Below are 21708 nucleotides of genomic sequence, written 5' to 3' on the forward strand. Positions count from 1 at the left end.
TCTGGTTATGGAAAGCTTATAGAGACAACTCTGCCAGAAAAACTAACTTTCCTTCCACTTCACAACTCAGACCAACACAAAGTTGTGCAATCATCTTAAATCCAAATAAACCTTCACATACATCCAGTTTTTGGTTGTAATATGACAAAATGTAAAACGTTTAAAGGCTTGAATGCTTTCCCAAAACAATTCATCAGACAGGAAATTCTCAAATACAAAGTATTTTTTCTAAGAGAAGCTGAATTTATTAGCTTCTTCATAAGACATTGTGTCATTGCTGTGTAAAGAAACAATTTGAACAGTACAAACTCTTTCAACTTTGAAAGCTTTTCACTTTTGTCTTGATCTTCCAATGCGTTGCTTCTGTGGAGCAACGCAGAAATCAAACCTTTGATTGTTGAGCTTTGTTCAGACTCCTGTTTCTCCGCTGTTTCAAATCAGAGCAGATGCCATCGTTCATGTGACTCTGGATGGTATCCAGCACAGGCAAGTCAATTAAATTGAGTCCCGATGCCATGCTGAATGATAATCAATACTGCAGTTGGCAGAGCGTTGAAGTTGTAGTTGAAGACATCACCAAGAGGATGTGACATATCGGCTGGTGTCACTGCAGACGGGGAGTTTCTGTGCAGATGCAGCTGAAAGTTTCCTGAACTTATCAGCAAATAAGTTGGTTGCTATCAGAGGAAGTCATGCAGAGGCACATATCAGTTCCTGTACTCTACATGTAACAATGCAAATACTCTCTGGGATAGATCTGATGGTAGAGATGAATCTGCTTTGCCTGCAGCAGTTTGAATATAACTTCTACAGTGTCATGTTATTGTGGTTAAATTACCTGTGTTCCTCTGTTTCGGGACAGTTTTATTAATGTTCTGACCAAACAGTCATGTTATGTTCACCTCAGGGTTGGGATTTGACTTGAAGGAATATTTCAAATGCAATCAGCCAAGAACTGATAGTTTAGCTTAATCGTCGTTGGACTTTAAGATGATTTCTACCAAGAAATCTCACTGAATTGCTTGATTCAATAGACTTTGACCAATGATTGGAAACTCAAATGTTACTTGACGATTTCCTGCATCATACCAAAGCTTTAGATCACGGTAACAGCAACATTCTTCACTATAGAGGCGCTTTACTGAGACAAAACTCAATAGTTTGACATTTCAGTAGAAATTCAGTTGGAGGAATCACAACTTGTTTGTTGCGTTTCAGCTTTAAGCCTGTGATCGCCAAATTATGTCATTTCACTGACAACAGCTTTCTGTGCAGAGCAATTTTTCCGCACCGCACACCTTTGAAATTTTCTAGCGATGCGGACAGTCAGTGTAGAAAAATGTGCTGATCTTTGCAAATACCAACAAGCTCACTGGTGTTGCCATGTTGCTACTATTCACTCTGTTTTTTACTTGCCAACATGTTGTGTAGTGTTGTATGAGTGCTGTAGGTGCTCTACACTGCCCCCTAGGGTCTAGGAGAATATTGGCTACAGAAGGGAATGTTGAAGAAGCAGCATAAGCCTGATTCAGATCATTTCTTTGTTAAATGTACCTACATCAAACATAAACAAAACTATTTACTAGGGCTGAATGATAAATTGATTTTATGAATTCAAATGAAATTCATTCATTCAGTTTTTGAAGCTTTAATTTTGAGAATAACTGGATTTCCACCCCATTAGTGCACTTCTTGGCTTTCCAGAGTGATTTTAATCCACTCAGAAACTACAGTGTTGTTTGACATGCCTTACAATTTCAATTTATTTCAATTTTGAATTCAGGTCAACTCACAGAAGGAGTTATTCAAATAAAAGCCAATTTTTAAAGATATTTAGTGTCATTTGTCCTTTTTTTGAAGGAAGAAAAGTGAGGGAATAAAAATGAATTAAAATCAGAAATCAAATTTGATATAAAATAACTTGAGATTTTATTTTTAAGCTATGTCACTCAGCCGTACTATTTACCATTTTAAACTTTTGCCATTTTGTTTGTTTTGTACCTGAATGTTGGTGGAGAAAAAGTTATCTGCCAGAAGACATAAGTTTGTGCCAACCTGAGCAAATCATAATCACCGTTTTCATTTCAATTCCATGTTTTCCATGTCGTGCTGACCCAGTAATGATGAGAATATGTTAAACCAATGATGTTTACAGTGGCTATTTGCTAATATGAGATGCTAAAACTTGATCAAAACTGAATATCAGAAATCAGACAAATCTCTATTTTTAGGGAATGAGCTCATATTTATGTCTGTCGCTCTCAAATTTCTGCTTCTGTTCGTCTGATTCCTGCTTTCATGCTCTTGTTGGAAGCCAGTACAGCAGATTTCCAGCCCTGGCAGCGCTGCACGGTTGCCAAAGCAGTACCACTTTACCTAAGGCAGGTTGTTACCTCCCAGAGGGACCAGCACAGCATCTTAGCCGAGAAGCTGCTGCAGAGACGTCTCCAGTAAACGCATAGAAAACCTGCGGCCTGTTCAGAAAGCACAAACAAGCTGATGTGTGAATCACTCAGGTGTCCAGAGATCAGACACGGCTGCTGCACAGCTGGTGGGCAGGTCAGGGTTCGGTTAGTCTGTGTTTGAAATATTTTGTGTATAATGTGTGTGTTTGAGAAGTAAGTCTGTCACAATAATCAAGCAAACAAATGATAAATTAAAATGAGAGCAATCATTTTCATTCGGATGCTCTCCTTTAATGTTGTTGATAAGCCGACATTTTGAGAAATGGTGCAAACATTTGACTCCCAGTACGAAGTAGTTAGTTTCCACAACCTGCCACTTTAGCCTGTTTTACCTGCATAAGCTGAATGATTATTGTCTGAAATGCAATTGTAGTTGCCGAGACTTCATAATAATCCATTTTAATTATTGTTGTTTCTGTTATTTTGTTTGTTTTAGATATTCAAAATGTTTTCCAGTTTCAGAAATTAAATGTTTGTGTTTTTTTTGTGCGGCTATACTTGCATTAATTATTCAGATTATTATTATTGTCAAATTAGTTGAAAATGGTCTCAAAATAATATTATTGTTTGAATAATTTCTGGGACAGCATGTCATTTTGACACAAAATGATAACTTTCAAATGCTTTGGCAAATACTGCAAATGTTACGTTTACTGAACTGGACTCATCGCATGGAGGACAGTGTTGCTTGTTATCAGTTAGGTCAGTTCATCTTTTATCAATAACTCTGGGTTTTTCCCTGAGTAAGATGTCTTCCTATCACTGTGTTTTTCTGTAAATCACTGCTTTTGTCAGTTTTGTGATTGTACAAGTACAGTTTGTCTTCAGTGCGCTGATTATATCAGCGTTGGCCAGTTTCATGTGAGGCTTTGTTTAGATTACCTGCAGCCCGTTTCCCACAAAATCAGAAATGACTAACTCAGCATAAGGCCACATTTATATATAAACAACTCGGAGCACTGGTGCAGAAATGAAGCTTCTGGTTGTTCCCTTAATGAACATGGAGGCTGTTTTTAATCTTGAACACAGGAGTGACAAATATATTTCTGTAAAAGTATGTCACACAAGTGACAGCAGTAAAACCTGCGCTGTTTACCTGACAAAAGGATAGGGGCAAAATAGAGAAAATATGTAAACAATATGTGGAAAAAAGCAAAGGAGGAATACTGGGAACGATGACCCAGTTTCAACCGCGAAAAGTCTTGAGAGACAAAAAAGTGAGAAATTCCTGTTCCACCTCCATAAGAACCAATTCACCAGTGACCTGAATGTGTTTTATTGTAATTTTGACAGCACAAAGAACAATCAGTCTCTCACCAACTCCATCTCTTCAAGTCCAGCAGGGCTGCAGCTAAAAGAGCAACACTGAGCCTCTGGAGAAAAACCAGCAGTTCTAGACCTCGTTTTATATCCGGCATGGTTGTGATCTTTCATCACGACTTTTCACAAACATTTTCAACTTATTTCTACAAATCCCAGGTCCAGAACATCCAATTATTGAAGTTTACCTCAACTAATCTCTGCTTTTGAGTCAGTATTTTGAATGCTTCCCCTACTAACTGTTCCAAAACTCTTCTCTGTGTGAACACAAGTTCGCATAAGGAGGAAAGAGATCTATTAATGTTGTTGTGAATGTGGCCCTAATATGCTACATTATATAAGTAGACCAAAAACTGACAAAAATAGTTTTATCGCTATTTATTTCATATATGTAAATCGTTGGTTAAGCCTCTTGAAACCTGTCATTTTTGAGGGGAATGAGTTTTTATCAGGGGGAATATCAAGGTTTATGTTAAAACTAAATCAGAAATGGAGAAACACCAGGTTGTGTTCTTACACCTCTTCCCTTCAGCCTCTACAAAAATCTACATATTTTTCATAAACCTGGTTTTTAGCTTCTCAAGCTCGGCACTTTTAGCACCACAGTTAGGCTCATACTAGAACAGAAAAGGTTCTGGTGCTGTTTTAACCTCTTGCTACCAAACTTTCAAGTACAGATGGTGCCGGTCTGTAAACAGAACCTTCATTTGTTCATGACTGTGGATCTGTTGCTCGTCTGCCTACCCTATGGAGTCTCATTTTGGTCCAGAATCAGCTTTTTAATGGTCATGATCCATATTTCACTACCATTGTTCAATCTGTCGACAAATCAGTAAATCCAGAGCGTCACTATTTGGTTTTGGGTTTTTTGCCCATTTTACTGCAGGTCAGGCCTCTATCTTCTGACATGAACATGGCTCGTAGGTACGCAGAGGTTTTACAAAGGACATTTTTACAAAGGACGCAAAAATTTCATTTTTGTTGATCCTGTAGAATAACCTCTGGTTGCATAAGTCCTATGGCATATTAGGGTAATTGTAAATAGAAAAATAAAAACAATTCTGCCAAAAACTGAGATTAATCTCAGAAATTTTGTAGAAAACACACGGAAATTTCTGAGTTTGAAAAGTCAAAACCTTTTTTGACTTTGGAAACTCAGAAAATGAGCATGTTTCTTTTTCTAGAAAATCTCAGAGATCTCAATTTCTCAGTTTTTCTTACAAATTTTCAACATTACCTTCCTTTTTCTAGAAATGTCTGAGTTTTTTGGCAGAAATTTGCTCCTCCTTTTTTATTTTTCTCTCTACAATCACCCTAATATGCCGTCGTACATCCAGCATGTTCCTTGTATGTGTAACATTTAGCTCAAAGGGTTGAGGGTTTCATTTGGAGCCGTGCCCAGCGTCCTGTCATCAGACTCTGAGTTAATCTGCTTCATCTTCACACTACGAAAAGTTTCCATTTCATCGTCCATACAGATAAAAACACTTGCAGGAGGTTAGATAAAGACAATAAATTTCCTGTTTATATAATTGCAAGCTTTAAATAATTGTCTTAAGTTAAACAGAAAAATCCTAATCTAAAGGTTAGAAAGAACGAAGGAATTAGTGCCGACTAAATGAAGGAAATGCTATTTTCCAGCTTCTGTTTGTGCTGTAAGCTGGTTATAGAGGCCGCTCCGGTAAATCTGCTTGGCCTGCTGCTCTTTCTGTCTGTTTTTCATTTGATTCAAAACAGGACATCATAGTCTTCCTGTGAGGAAGTACATCCAGCTGATTAGACGGGCAGCAAAGATGAAGATTAGCAGCCTGCAGAAACTGAACGTTCACCTCAAACACAAGATGTTGGGCTGGATTAAGTGTATTGCATTGGCTGTTGATCACTGTGGTTTATGGCTGAAGGCGCCGTGTGATGCCAGCCACCACTTATAATTACCGAGACACATTAGCATACAATATGACTAATGTCGCTCAGTCAGGTCTAGCCTCTAGCATATACAGCCAAACAATATCATTTCACTTCCCCACTTATCTTCCAAGGTCCTGTTCCCAGACAGGAAGTAGCTGCTCAGGTCCTCAAAGGAGGGCAGACAGGAGCGTGTTGTTCCTATAAGCCCTGCAGATTCCTGATGAAGTGTGTATGCGGCAGAAAGAGATATGAGAGATAAAAAGCAGCAGGCGATGACTGACACAGAGCATTGCTAATCCCTGGACCCCTGTTGACCTCCCGGCTGCCAGGGGGGATCCGGACGTGCCAGCTGAAGGGGAAGGCTAACAAAGAATCAAAGTAGGGAGAAAATAAGACAGGGAGCTGGATCAATTTCAGTTCAACCATCTTCTTCCTGATTATGAATGACCACCTTGAGATGCAGCGGCCTTCAGTGGTTTATAATTAGCTTCAAATGATCCCAATTTTATTTTATTTTAAAATTGCTTTAATTAAGGTTATTTCAGGCTCGATGACAGTAACTTTCTCTGCAAATATGCAGGGTAACTTTTATAAAAATAATTTTTTAACATAATTGTAAAAAAAAAAAGTCCAGCTCCTTTGCCTTATCCCAACTGTGCTATCTTGAAACAACCAATCAGAGCCAGGAGGCGGGTCTTAGCGCTGTCAATCACTCCTCTCTTTTCCCCTTTTGCTCTCTGCTAAGCTATAGCTAGCGTAGCCTGTCATAAATGGTCAAGCTAATTAGCATGGCCACTGATGACCAGAGATAAATGGTTTTCCTGTGTCTGTAAGTTGTTTCTTCGTTATCAGCACATTCAGCAGCGACTACGTAAGGTTGATTGGCAGCGATAAGACCCTCCCCCTGGCTCTGATTGGTTGTTTATGGTTGGGAGAGTTGCATTTCTTTAGACGGCAACAGTAGCTCAGGAGGGAGGTGGAGGAGATTGATTTTTTCACAGATTATCTGTCTCACAACATGGTGACAGTTTAACAAATATGTAAAAACCGTTTTCTTTATAATGTTACATACAGCGTCTTTTACAACACTTGAAAGCATGGAAAACATGGGTACCAAATCATTTAAGTGAACTGTTCTTAGAGACTTTGTGATCCAAGATACTTCTCCTCTACCTCCCTTCCTACTATGAATGGTGGGACGATATACGTGGCTCCTTGTCACAGCTCCAGTTGTTTTGATGTGTTTAATTGTTGGTCTGACACCAGATATCAGGAAGTTTTTATTGAGCTGGGATTTTCTTGTAGCCATTTTCTATTTTATGAAATGAAACACAGATCTCTCTTTTACACGAATGACATGTTTTCTTGCCTTTCCAATTTTGAGAAGTGTCTTGAGAGATGTCGCATCTAAACCCAAGAGAAACCGAGAGTCATAAATTACCAATAAAAAGTTCCTAGAAATACATCTGTGGTTCATTCAGGCTGCAAGAGAGCGAGAGCAAGCCTTCAGCATATAACAGGAAGGCCAAATGGAAAAAAAGCTAAGTGTGTTCTTTTTTTATCGTTGTGAGTCTGCACTTTGTGCAGTCTTGGCTGAGTTAATTGCTAAAGATGGTTTAACTTGTGAACTTCAGGATTTCATCTCAGTTTTGAAATATTTGTATGGCTTAAAATAGATCGCCTGAAACTCCTTCCACTTTTCTTCAAGATTTAGCAAAAATTGAGAGAAAAATCAAAGAAAATTCGAAAAACTTCCAGAAAATCTGCTTAACTAATGAGCAAAGACAAATTAAAAGAGTAGTGTGGCTTTGGAAGACGAACATAAATCTTCCAGATTTTCATTACTCGCCTGTCAGCTCAGCAGCAAACATGTTTCAACTGTTTCCTTATAAATGAAAGTTGGCTTAACTTCACTGTCAGAAGATGACGCTGAGCACTGTGAAGAAATACTTACCCTGCTCACCATTATTTGTTTGTATTTTTGCTAAATTCTGTTTTATTGCACATCTGTGATTGCTCAATAAGTTGCTGCTCATGGGTGAAGATTTGTTGCTCGACCTGCTTTAGGTGCTTTTTTAGCCTCAGTCAGAGGCTAAAATCATTGCACAATTTTTCCCTTTAGCCTGAAAAATTGTTCGACTTGCACAATTCAGAGTTTTAAGATATTTCATCATTATCATAAGCAGCTTAGTTGCAGAGCTGAAGTCAGATAGCTGTAAATCGGCCACATATTTGGTACGTATTAGGTGCAGAGTGTTGGTGTGTGTTTGGGTGCCTGCGTCCGTCCAAACATAACGTGTACCTGCTTCATTGTGCCAAGGCAAACAGCTCTGGGCTGTACTTTTAATGCATCACGCTCACAAATACCGCCTGAATAATCACAGCTGCTCAAAATAGATTCATGGTTTAGAAGTGAAACCTTGCACATTATGCATTTAAAGCCTTCCTCTTATGAGTTTCCTGTTTGTACATTTAAATAATATCAATAAGCAGTTTTTAAAAGTTAAAAAAAGTTCAGATTTCTAGCAGCCATCCAAGGCAATTAAAGTGAAATCTTATTGTTTATCGGCACTCGGCTGTTTTCCTGTGTTGCCCCTTTGCCTCCATTTTTCTTCCCCCTTCGCTCGTGTTTGTCCCCGTTTCATGCTCAGCCAAAGGACGGTTTGTGTTTGGTTGCACAACGGGCATTTAGCCATCCTGTAGTTGGTTATTTTTATCCCAGTTTGTTACTGAGGCAGCAGAACAGCCAAAGTGGCTATTCATCATCTTTCTAACAGCTCTTCTTTAAACTCAATCTGTGTTTTTATACATGTTCTACACAACAGTGCGGTTTCTTTCTGTGTCGACACGCAGATCGTTTCAAATGAATCAGAAACAGGATGTGTAGTCCCTGTAGGTGGCCATATTTGACCTACTTAAAGTCAGACCTCTTTAGTCAGAGCAATAAGGGATCACAGTTAATACTGGGAAGGCATAGATAGTCACTTATCAGCAGATCTGGTTGTCAAGAATCAGATTTTGGTTAACGCAGCCTGTATGTTTTTAGTGACAGAGGAAGATATAAGTTGTTTTTTAGTCAAGTGACTGCTGAGTAAAATGGATGTTTTCCCTCCTTTCTGTTGTTTCTTAAACAGGCAGAATATAAACTTAATAGTTAGGATTATCCAGATGTGCATTTGTGAACTTATTAAAGGATGAGTGATTTAACCGTCCAACAGATCAAGTGTTATCCCAGATGCAGCAGCGTTTAATTTTAAAGCTCGCTGAGTGAAAAGGTTCAGCACCCTGAAGGAATTCGGAAATCCAGAAGTGAAAATGCAAAGGATTTAATTTGCATGAAGCTGTGATGTGGCTCATATGAAAACTTTTTAAATCAACCAGACATTTAAACTTACTAAAGGGCTGCAGCCTTAAATTAATGCCTCATAAATTAATTTAAAACTGTAAGTTTGCCTTACATTAGGTCTTAAATTTTATGGCAGGACAATTTAATCTTGTATTTTTTTTCTTGTTGGACTTTTCTGTCAGGCAAAAGTTTGAGTCACACTCAGACATCTTTATTGCGTTCTGTGATTCAATGTTCACATCCCCCTGCTAGCTAGCTAGCTGGCTACCTTTTTGCATCTGTCATGAGAAAGTGCAAATTTACCACCAGTTGGCTGGATGAAGTTTGTACATTTCTGTGAAGATACAGGTGTTAAATTCAATTCATATTGCTTTTAAGAAAAGGTCTTAAAAAGGTTTAAATTTTGAGTCGGTGAAACAGAAACCCTGGTTTAGCCTCAGTGGAATCTGGTTTACTAAAATCTGGAAGTGGTGTGAAAAAGCTACAATCGCTGCATCTTTAGTTGGTAATGAGAGTAAAATTCCTTCTTTTGACTCTAGATTTTCTAATCTGTTAAATTAATGGATTATGTGTGCACTAACCTTAATTACTTTAAGTGTTTAGAAGTTTTATTCAAATCCGAAAAAATAAATCAAGTCAGCCCAATTGGAGAATCTGCTTCTCCAGTATCTTTTCTTCTTATAACATCCAGAGATGTTTCCAGAAATCAAAGCAGGTTTTACTGTTGTTCTACAAGGATGCTGACCTAATTACATCATAATGTGTTGCTTGTGTTACTTATTAAGGTGAAAGAGTCTGGTTGCAGCTTTCAGGCTGGATGTCACCATGCACAGACGGTCAGGTTACTCTGATCCACACATGGAGCTTTGGGTTTGGAGTCCCATCCTGTGGCGGTGAATAGTTACATTGAAAAAATTAAAGTCCTAAATGGACTCAGATCTGTTGTAAGATTTTACCAGAATGTGTCTTGAAGCTGCAAACATTTAATCTGTTTAAAGCTGCGGACTTTTTCAGCAGTACCGCAGATTAGTGAGGAAAATCTGCGTGGCTGAAAAGCAAGAAACGGAGAAGATTCAGAGGTTTAGATCCTCACGTTTAGAGAACATGGAGAGGATGAAGCGGAGTTACAGTCAAACTGTTTGAAGAATTAAATCTGAGCGCGAAGAAAAGAGACGACCCAGTAACCAAAGATAACACAGATGTTGTCACTAAGGGGAAATTAGAAATCAATATTAAACTTTCTACTAACTCAGGCGGTGATAAATAAGACATGGCTGCTCTGCTTTTAAAGAAAATAGGGTTTCTTAGTTTATATTTTTATGCTTATTGTCCAAACAACAAATTTGTGATGAAAACTGGGCTTTAAAGCTTTATTTGAATCGTCACTTAATTTCCCTTTGGGATTAATAAAGTATTTCTTAAATATGAAATGCACGCAGCGATGTTTCCTCATTTTCACCACAGAATGTATATAAATTTGTTTAGAAAGAGAGAATCTGTGCATCATTTAAAAACACATTTCATTCGACTTAAAGGACAGGAAAACCTTTTGTGGTAGCAGCCAGTTTTTATCCCAACGAATACGTTCAACTAATCAGGGAAAAAATAGGCAGAAAGGGATTTATTATAGAAATTACTTCTACAGCATCTGATTCTGCTGTTTTATGGGACAAATTAGTTTAATTAGCTTTTATTTGACCAGAATGGTTTCATCTTAGGGCTACTAACAATCACTTTAGTAATCATTTATTCTGTTGATCAGTAATCAGAAAAATTGGTTGAAGAAAAATGGCTCAACTAAATTTTTTACTTAACCATGTAATCCATTTTTATGCAATGTTAAGAGTACATTAAAAGATACAAATAATCAAATGATAAAAATCCTTTTTAAAATAAAAAAATAAACATTTTAGTGCCTAAAATGCAGTAGCAGCATTCCTTTAGTTTACACTTGATCATTTGTAGGAAATAATCAAACATCATTACAAGCAGAAACGTGAAAAATTTAGTTTTTCCACATGTTTCTGCTTGTGTAGGACTAAAATGTTGATTATTTTTTGGATGAAATAAATAATTGGTCAGTAAAAGATGCTTGTTAGATTTAGTTTTTACATAATTTGAACCAGGTGACATGAAAACTAAGTTGCATCAAGAGTTTTGGGTGAAACAAATTCATAGGCAATGATGGGTTTTTATCTTAAATGCAAAGTTTTTATATTTTTTTAACAGTTTTGGCTTAATTACTGCTCTGAGTGTGTTGTTCTTTCAACATCTTTCCATGTTTTTGAGTCTGTATGGTGTAGTTAATGATTAATTAGTTGATTATTTCAATAATCGATTCATTGCTATTAATCTGATTAATCATTTCAGCCCTAGTTGTTTATTACTGAAGAAAAAATTTAAATTGCCCCACTGTTCTTGGCTGGATGAAATAAAAATTACCTCAAACTTTTGTTTCTGTTTTATGAAGTCTTTCTCCTCTTCTGTGGTCAGCATCAAAGGTTGAGAGAAAGCTCATTTTATGTGATTTTCTGCAGGTATTTCAGGATAAGGCCGACCTTTTCATCGTTATTCTCTGAATTGATCCACATCCCGGCCTGCCAGTATCTTGCAGCCAGTTTTTATTCCAGGACTCATCTGCAGTTCAGACTCGCAGTCAGTCAGTCTGGAGGATTGTTTTGGAAATCCTCCCTCGTGATTCCCAGCTTTCTTTGTGTCTCCTCTCTGAAGCCTGTCCTCCGGCCTCCCCCCTCCGCAGCGCCTCCCTCTCTCTCTCTCCTCCTTCCCTCGCTCTCTAGAAGCGCTCCACTCAGCTCTGCGCGCTCCTTAACCTTTTACCTTCCTTCCTCTCGGCGTTCCCTTCCCCCTCCGCTCCACAGATTAACACCGCCTGTTAAATCACTGTCTGCGAGGCTGCGTCATATTTAATCTTTTAACTGGCCAGAACTTTAAACTTGTGATTTGTACGGAAGGAAGGCGGATTCTTATAGCATGTCTGCTGGATTGTTGGCATCCTTGTTTCTGCTCAGTCTGTGGTTCGTTTTTAAGCTTTTCGACGTGCATGGAGACCACGTGTTGGGCAGATCTTTCTTTGTGTCAGACTTCAGCTAGCTCAGGGCTAGCAACAGGCCTGTCACAATAAATCAATGAATCGCATGATAAACTAAAACAAGCTCAATGATTTCCATTTGCATGATTTATCGGTTTTCTCTTTCTACCAAAAACTGGATGACTGAAGTCTTCAGTCTGGTGCCTTGGTCTCAACTAGACCCTTTTTTGAAGACTTTATAATTAATTTTATTGTTTTTTTCTGTTGTTTTGTTTACTTAAAATGTTTTCTAGTTTCAGTGTTAAATTTAAAGTCTATTGATCTTTGAGAATATCAATATATGACTTCAAAATGGTGTCAAAACAATATTATTGTTTATCGCGATAACTTCTGGGACAATTTATCATCCAGCAAAATTTGTTTTTGTGAAAGGCCTAGTTAGCACCGAGGCTGAGCAATATGGCTTAAAATTTAAATTTCCAATTTTTTTCTCTTTTTAAACTAAAAATAAGAAATTAAATGGCAGAAAATATTCTCTAAAACGAGGCTTTTATTTTACTCATTCCTTCTCAGTTGTATGACCGTGTATTAGGGCCAGGCTACAATAATTTTTGTTTAATTACAAGGATATAGACATAATACCAGCAGAATAAAAACAATTTTATCAAATTACGAGAAAAAGTTATTTTAATGACAAAAAAAATCATTAAATCATTTTCCTGTTGGAGTTTTCATAAAATTACTACTTCATTCTCCTAATATTTACGACTGTATTCTGGTAATATAGACTTTATTCTCATATTATTTCAGCTTTATTGTCACGACTTTATTCTCAGATTACTACAACTGTATTCTTGTAACATTATGACTTTATTTTTGTGAAAAATAAAAAAGTCTTAGCCAGACTCTTATATTTAGTCATAGATTTGACCTGAATTCAAAGTCCAAAATGGAAGCTGTAAAAACAAGATGGCCGCCCTGCTTGCGATGACATCACTGTGCATTTTGGAAACACAATGAAAGCATTGGCGAAAAGTCCAGATTTTTTTAACCAATTATTTTAATAAAAAATTTATCAAAAACGTTTTAATAAAATAATTTTTTTGATCAAATATTTTATGGGTTGTTTTTTTTTTGTCAAAAACCAAAAATTCTACAAAACAGATTTATCACCCAGCCCTAGTTTGTGCATCAGTTTATATTTCTCTCGTGCTCTTATGTGTTAATGCCTACTTTGATGCTTACATTAAGTCTGCATGCAGCGCGCTGCTGACACGAGGTTCGTCACTTTCAGTCTCTATCTCACACACCCAGGCCGTCTTGTGCAGGATTAAACACACACACTCTCCAGCTCAGACTTATTTAGCTCATTTTATAATTCCTTGAGCCTCACATTGGAAAAGAGGAAGAAATGTGCGAGTTTTCGCTGCAAAAAAAGGGAAAGAAAAAATCTAGATTGCCGGGTTAATCTGACACTCGAATGTGCACACTCGGCATGCTGCGCCTCCCTGTCGGCTGCTTCTGGATGCCGTGTTTGTGTGGTGAGATAGCCGGGGGTTTAGTCGGGCAGGTGCAGAGACAGCTGGTGTGGGCAACTCTAACCGAGGGGGAGGACCGGAGCGACGGCGAGATTCCTGGAGAACATCATGAGTGTAGGGTAGCAATTCAGCTGAAAAGAGCAGGAAATGAGGGCTGGTATGAATGTGTCTGCTAGGTTTTCTGGGGGGGTTGTGTTGTACCGCTTTGGCAGAAAGCACACTGAGCCAGTGTGTGTCTTAGAAAGATGGAGAAACAGGATTATGACAATGGAAGCACACAAAAGGTGGACACACTGCTGCCGCCATTTTTCTGACTTCATGGAAGGCAATTTATCTCTTCACACCTGATAGTCCGGTAGATTTGGTTTGATTGGGAGCCAAAGTTGCAACATTTGTTAGTTTTCAGCTGCTGCGGTTCACTTTCACACCATACTGTGTTGAAAAATCTGTTCCTCTCCTCACCTGTGGGGGCGCTGCACCAACAACAAAAACCTCTGAAGAAGGCACTGAGCACAATGTCCTTCTTTATGAAATGTAAACAAAAATGGAGTGGCGTCAGATTTTAGTGGTTGTAAGATTTCTCTCTTGTTTTTAGCAAAGGACCACAAGCCATTTCTCTCTTTATGTGTGTTTGTTTTGGTTGTATTTACCCAGAATGCCCTGCGTTGTAGTTCTCTTCCTGCTTTTGGAGCGGTTTCAAACTGCACCAGAGTTCACTGGAACCGAACCGAGGTATTTAGTCGGACCAGAGTTTGATTTATTTAGTTCGCATCAGAGTCAGATTGTGCGTTCACACCTACCTAAATGAACCAAACTTTCTATGCAAACAAACAGTTCAACTAAAGCGAACTAAACAACAGGTCTGGTGTGAACGCAGCCTAAAATTACCTGAATTCAAGCACTATTTGAAAAACAGGTGATAAATTTGTACGTTAAATGGATGAAACAGCACTTTACACTAATATGATGGTTGAAAAACAGAATAAATAGAAAACAATAAACATCTTTGCTGGTGAGCTTATATGTCTATTTATTCAGTAATTTAGCAGTGAAAATGTTTTTTGAATTGAAAATGTGAATTCAAACATGAATAATTTTGATTAATTACAGATCTCAAAATTAGCTGAATTAAAAAGTTTAATCGATTTCCACCTAAAACCTTTCACAATAAATCTATCAATTACATGACACATTAAAATGAGTTGTTTATGTGAGATGCACCTCTTTAACATCATTGAAACGTCGGCATTTTGCGACACCCAGAACAAAGTAGTTGGTTTGCACAACCTGCCACTTTTGCCTGTTTTCCCGTCTAAACTGAATTATTATTTTTTTAACAATTCTTCTTACAGAGACTTCAGAATTTGTTTTAATTTTTGTTTTGTTTGTTTATTTTTGATATTTAAAGTGTTTTCCAGTTCAAGGTTTTTTTATATTGGAGAGGTTGAACTCGCTTTCATATGCCACTATTACTATTAGTTATTGCAACAATTTCTAGGACAACTTATTGTCCAGCTAAATTTGTTATTGTTACAGGCCTAATTTTGCTTCTTATTTGGTCACAGTATGTTTTATTTTTTTGTATATTTGAAGCCTAGCTATAGATGATAAAAATGTATGATTCTTTTTTAAAATGTAGTGTTTTCTGGTTTTAAAAATGGTGTATTTTGAAAGTCTGGTGCAGTCACTTCCTGTCTGCATCGGAAATATACAAAAGTAATAATTATCTTATGTCAAAGTGGTGGTTTTTCCTTTTTTAAACATTCAGGAAGCATGGTGGCAGAATAGAGCTCTTTGTCTCCTCTTTCCTTCCTCAGTGGATGTTCGCTGCCCTCTAGTGTTTAAAAGTGGGCATCACTCAGCTCTGACAGAACTCAGCCAGTTTGTTTCTCTAATTGCTCTAATCTAATTGTTCTGGTTGTTAATTGTTTTGGTTGCTGCAGGAGGAAGCCATCCCAGAGCTGGAGATCGACGTGGATGAACTGCTGGACATGCCCAGTGACGTTGAGCGAGCAGCCAGGGTTAAGGTGAGGAAAACCTGCAGATTTACACGCCCAAAAACAAACAAAACAAACTTCCCACTCGTGTGACATTTCTCTGTGTTACAGGACTTACTGGTTGACTGTTTTAAACCCACTGAGGTAAAGCAGTTTGAGTCTCTCCTGTGTTTTCTCTCCATTTCCTGTTTAAGTTCACGCCTTGTGAGTCCTGTTCTTGTCGTCCTGCAGGATTTCATCTCAGAGCTGCTTGACAAGATCAGAGGAATGCAGAAGCTCTCTACGCCTCAGAAGAAATGATGGCGTCCAAACTTTCCCCACGTTTTCCCTTCCGCTCCAGCCCTCCGTCTCGTCTTCCTTCCACGCCCCACGTTTTTAATTTAAGGTCTTCTTCCTCTGTTGAGGGTCATAAAATGTTATAATCGTTTCTGATCATAGTTGTCTCGGTCGCTTCGTTTTGTTTGATTTTTGCGTGTACCGTGATGGATCTGGACTTCTTTCATCAGCAGAAATGAATAATTCGCCTTGCGGCTCGTCTCTCCTCTGCCCTCCTGTTTCCTCTCCTGCCCTTACTGTACTCTTCTCTTCCTAATCTTCCTCATCTTCCTCCCACCTTCCCATCTGTCTGAGGAGGAGCAGAGTCCCATAATTACTGTAAAAGCGGGGAAGAACATGTAAAATACGAAACAGAGTGAAAACTGAGGATGAAATACTTCAGCCTCCACCAGCGAGATTATGTGAATATTTTAACTTGAGATTTTTCCCTTTCCTGGTGCTGTTTGAGGGAGATCGTCACTTCACTTAATCTGTTTTAATAACATTTTTGGGGTTCTGTTTTTGCCGCCTAAGCACAGGCAGTGCTGCAAAAAAACCTTTTTGGTGTCTCTTAAAGGGCATATATCATCGTTTTAGCAACTTCATCTGTGTCCAGACTCACAGCTCAGAATAGTTGGATTCATTTCATGACTAAAATTGAGAAATATGTGAAAAATAAAATAAAACGTGACAGGAAGAGGAAATGTAAAGCAGCTGAAAGTTGCTGAAGAGTGTAAAAGTTGGGTTCATAAAGTGAGAATTTATATGGTTCTCTTTCCAGCATGGAAAATGAAATATCCAAGAGACTGGAGATCTAACAAATCGGCAGACTTCAGAGGGATTTAAAAGCTCGGTCAGGAAGTCTTCTTGTAATTAACTACAGTGGAGAACTTGGGATAAAAATCTGAACCAGTACAATTACTGCTTCAGTTCTGACCAACATCTTATGCTACGCTAGTTGTGACTAGAAGGGAAGTTGAGATCAAATAAAAAAATTAAATCAAATGTTATTTGTACACATTTCAGCAACAAGGCATTTCAAAGTGCTTTACATGATAAAAATACAAAGTCATAGAGCCCAGTGAACAATCGAAACATCACATTTTGCCATCCTTACACATCAGATCGTTTATTAGTATCTCGATTGTTGATAGAGATACTCCATCTGTTCTCCTTCATTTGACTTATAAACGATAAAACAAACAAAATTCTGTTAGTTATTGAAAAAAAGCAGCATTTTCTTACAGAATAAACTTTATGCTCACAAACAACCATCACCTCGGTCTGGCTGTTGACTCCCTGCTTTTTGTCTCATCTCCTCATCGCTTTGGCTCTGGTTGTTTTTTAGGGAAACACTTTTGAAAATCTCTCACTCATGCTATCCTTCTCCACATAATCCTTAAAAATGTAGTCCTATGATTACCATGAGAGATTTTCAGACTTTACATATTGTAGTTATCCATATATGGTAGTGCCTTCCTGTTTCAGTAGGCGTGATGAGTTTCTAAAATGAGTTTTAGAAAAGACTTGCATGTAGTGTGTATGTTTCATAGGGTTTTCTGGCTCTATTATATGATGATATATGCCCTTTTAAATAAACCCAGCACTGTGTCATTTTTGGGGGAAGAAAATCTGAACCTCTGACCACAAAGCGTCTTGTAAATCTATCTTTAGTACAGCGAAGAGGAAACTTTGATGCCTGGAAATAGTGATTGAACCTTTAGAAAGACTCACTGGTCAGCCGTTTGGCTACAAGGCCGGGTCTAGACCTTCTGATAAATGTTTTTGTTTTTATTTGAAGCTAGACCAGAAGTGGGTTTTTTTCTTCTTTTCTTTTTTTATTTTTATAGGCTGCATGTGAATTTTGGTTCCTCAATCCAGCCTGCACATACACATGTACGTCTGTGTTGCTATTAGTGTATGTTGCTACATAATGTACAGCAACATCTGTCATAGTAAGGAGTGTTTTTGGGCCTGTATATTCTGCTGTTATGTAGGACAGAGTTGTCTGGGTTTTTTTGGGTAAAGGACTGGTTCCTTTCTTATTTCTTGTTGTCATACACACCCTGACCGTCGTAAAGAGGGAACCCTGTAAAAAGCTGCCTTTTTAAAAACCACAACACCCTAACGTCACATTGTTCTGAACAGAGCAGTCACTTCTCTCATCTTTAAGACATTTTTTTGTTTCTCTTCACTTTTCATGGCATCTGCCAATCATCTCAAAGAATAAGCCATCTGTTTCTGATCGCCGACCAATCAGATCAGAGACCGACGCTCGCCGGCCAACGGCAGCATCAACATGTTGCAGTTCGTCTGCGCCGACATTTACCGGCATTTTACCGTCTGCCTTTCTCTCTACTACGGCCCATTTTCAGACTGCTGCTCTCTCATTTCACTCCTTCCTACATTTTATCCATTTCTCAACCTTTTCCCTTCATTTACTCCATTTACTTTCCTTAAAAAAAATTTAAAAAAACAAAAACAGATGTTGCCTTAGGTATAATTTATGTTACACAAACCAAAAAAAAAGAAAAACAGGAGTACTTTTTTGTTGTTGTTGCTGAGCAGATCTACTCTGCCTTGCAAAAATGGGTTAAAAGTTTTCACATTTTATGACTTTTACAACCAGAAACTTCACTGTAGTTTGTTGGGATTTTATTTCGTAGATTGACAAAGTGTTGCATAATTATGAACTGTAAGGAAATCTGCTTTGGAGAACTACTTTTAAAGTTTAGATGTCTTCATCATCTTCCACGTGTTTCCTGTCTCCGCTATATGGATTGATGTTAATTGGACTTCTGGTGGTTTCTTGGTGCACCATCCTAATAAAGGCCTGGTTTCTAGTTTTCCAGTCAACATATTCTACCACCTGAGCTGTGGACCTCTGCAGCTCCTACAAAGCTATCATGGCCCACTTGCCTGCTTTTTTGATGAATTTGCTTCTATTGCATTTTAGGACATGTGCAACGTTCTCATTTTGATCTTTTCACCGCGGAAAAATCTGATTTGTGCCTCTTCCATAAGTGGTACTAATGCTGCATTCCAGTTGTACTCTGAACTGGAAAAGTCCAGCTTCCCCAGTCAGAACTCCCACTGAAATCGGATTTCCCTCTGGGAAACTGGGAGCAACTTCACTACCCCTCAGTTAAGACTTGGACAGCGTACTTTCTGTTGCAATATGGCCGCCTCTCGCATCAACAGTAGAAATCTGTGGTGGAAACATGTTTATTTAACAAGACACATTTCTAATATTGCGTCTAAAATCAATGTAGCTTTAAACTGAACAAATCAGAAGTGGAGTTTGCTTTTGAAAAGTAAAGCTTAAAATGATGTTTGGGCGCCGCCATGTTGAAATTCTGGCTTCTTAACTTGACGGCTGTTTCCTTTGTTTTGACGTCAAACCCTGCTGAGAGTTCCCAGGTAACTGGAACGCCACATTAACCGTATCTGATCGTTTTCAAAGCATTTGCAGTCTGAATGGTGACATTGCATTTTATCCAACTTTTAAGTCATTGACGCAAGACTTTCGTCATAACTCTGCACCAGATGAACCCAGACTCTGTAAATCAGGATGTAAACGATGGCCGACGCTAACAGTGACGACACTTAGCTTTCTTTTTATTAGATTCCTTTGTCTTGTTGTGATCTTGTAACGATACTGTCGACTCTTATTGTTCAATAACTTTCATTAGCGGCACCATCCATTGCTACTTCCATAAACATTTTGATGTTGTGTCGCTTTGGGATGGTGCCCAAAAGTCTGACTGCGCTTGCATTTAATTAGTAGTATGAACACTCACTTAAAACTAAATTAAAATCTGATTTTGGAAAAAGAGTCAGATTTGAGCATCAGTGTGATGTGTGAATTAAGTGTTTAGGTTTTCATAAGTCTCCTTTTTTAGTTGACAAGAGATCTGAGATGAATGGGATTTTATTTTGGGCTGACTTACAGATGCATTCCACACTTGTGAGATTTTATTTGCAGATATCTAAATCATTTTCTTCCCACTTTGCAATTATCCACTACTTTGAGTTTATCAAATGAAATCCTTTTTAAACTCTGAGGTTTGTGGTTGTAACACGAATAAATGGAAAGTTAAACTCTTTTGTAAAACACTCTGCTTCATGTGGAGAATCTGATCTATCGCTCCTTGTATTGAAATGTTTTCTTTTTCTTATTAGAAGTGAGTGTTTAATACTTAGGCCTTTGTAAAGCGACTCTGTTTAGGTAAACAATGCTATTCACACGGACCTGTTTAAGTCTGGTCTGTTTTTATCTCGATCATCGCACCTCTTGATGCCAAGCCTTGAAACAACATTTAGTTGAACAAAAAAAATCCATTCAGATGCATTTTTCTGGTGCGATTGCTTTTGCCTTTATCTGTGGCGTCTGCAGACTGAGCTCCCGGCGGCTTCTCTGATTGGTCGGATTGTTTTAGGCAACTTCAATTAGTAGCTGAGTGGATTTTTGTTTCTAAATTCAGGTTTTGGATTATATATTATATATATCTTCTTAGACTGTTATTGATATGTCTGGTTTTTTTTTACTGTTTGGGAAAATTGCAAAAAATAAATAAATAAAAAAAAATGTCAAGTGATTATCATTGATGCTAAATACAAGAGCTAAACCATGCAGAAGGAGTAATGGTGAAGGTGTTTTGCTTTGGGGTTTTTTGACAATGATTAGAAAAACAAATGTAGCAATATCAACAACAGGTTTTGTTTTTTGCCCAATTTTGTTACTCTTTTATGCAACTTTAATAAAAACATTTGAAATTTATTTTTTTCCCTGTTTTTAATTCAATTCCTTATAGCATTAATTTGTCACAGGATTGACCTCAACGCTGCGAAAACACAAAATCTTAACGTTTTGATCGAGTTTCTGGTACAAATGCACTTGAAATAAGACAAAGCTAAGTTACAAGTAACTTTTCAACAAGATGTAGGAGCTTGGTTAAAGTAATTCCTTCACATTGATTTTATTTTATTTTTTTAGGTACTAGTTCCACTGGTGGATTACTTAACATATTTTAAAATAAATTTTTGATTCAGGATTCCCTATTTTTTCTTTAGCTAATTATAGTTTTGGTGGTGTCCTATTCAAAGTCGACGCTTCACTCCCACTGAGCTGAGCTGTTGTGAATTAAAACGATTCTTTCAAGACAAGTTGGACAAAATTCATCCACAGTCATTTATTGCTAACTGTTACAAACACTATAAGGAGTGGAATAACCAGTTATTTAGAGGTTCTTATTTTTGGGCACACGGCCATGTTGGTTAGTTGGTAATCTCTCAGTTAAGATTTTAAACAGCAGGAACAGTTTAATGCAACATCGGACACCAATAACATCTTCTGCACCTTTTACTTTATGAAAAAGTTCTGAACCTGCTTAACCGTTGGCTCTTAACGTTACTTTGGTGCCTTCTGGTGGTTGGAAATAACATTACAACATGTCTATCAGTACTTTTCTTTCTGCTTGAAAATATAAAACTTTTTCTACAGTAGCAGCGGAGCAAAAGAAGGTTTGTATACTGTTTATTTTGATGTCATTATTCATAGAATATAATATTTGAAAACTGTATTTCCTCTCATTAACAGAGGTCTTCAATTGCCAACAAACCTTGTGATGCTTTTCACATTTTGGCCCATTGCAGACACAGATTTTAAAAGAAAATATTAACTGAGGTTACAGCAAATGATACATAATTTTCACAATTTTATACAAATTAAAATCTGTGTTCCTAAACCTTTCTTAATTAATACTTTGTC

General features: G+C 37.7%; 1 protein-coding gene across 1 annotated transcript in view; it reads left to right on the top strand.

Annotated features, from left to right (window-relative positions):
- ppp1r14bb (protein phosphatase 1, regulatory (inhibitor) subunit 14Bb) overlaps positions 1-20718 on the top strand; it is a 34246-nt gene extending 13528 nt beyond the window's left edge. The window contains exons 2-4 of the mRNA XM_032583070.1: positions 15570-15653; positions 15735-15767; positions 15855-20718. Of these exons, the coding sequence (XP_032438961.1) occupies positions 15570-15653; positions 15735-15767; positions 15855-15923 (186 nt within the window). The 3' untranslated portion in view covers positions 15924-20718. The remainder of the gene's footprint in view (positions 1-15569; positions 15654-15734; positions 15768-15854) is intronic.
- The last annotated feature ends 990 nt before the right edge of the window (positions 20719-21708 follow it).

This window comes from Xiphophorus hellerii, chromosome 14 (assembly GCF_003331165.1).
Source record: "Xiphophorus hellerii strain 12219 chromosome 14, Xiphophorus_hellerii-4.1, whole genome shotgun sequence".
Lineage (NCBI taxonomy): Eukaryota > Metazoa > Chordata > Actinopteri > Cyprinodontiformes > Poeciliidae > Xiphophorus > Xiphophorus hellerii.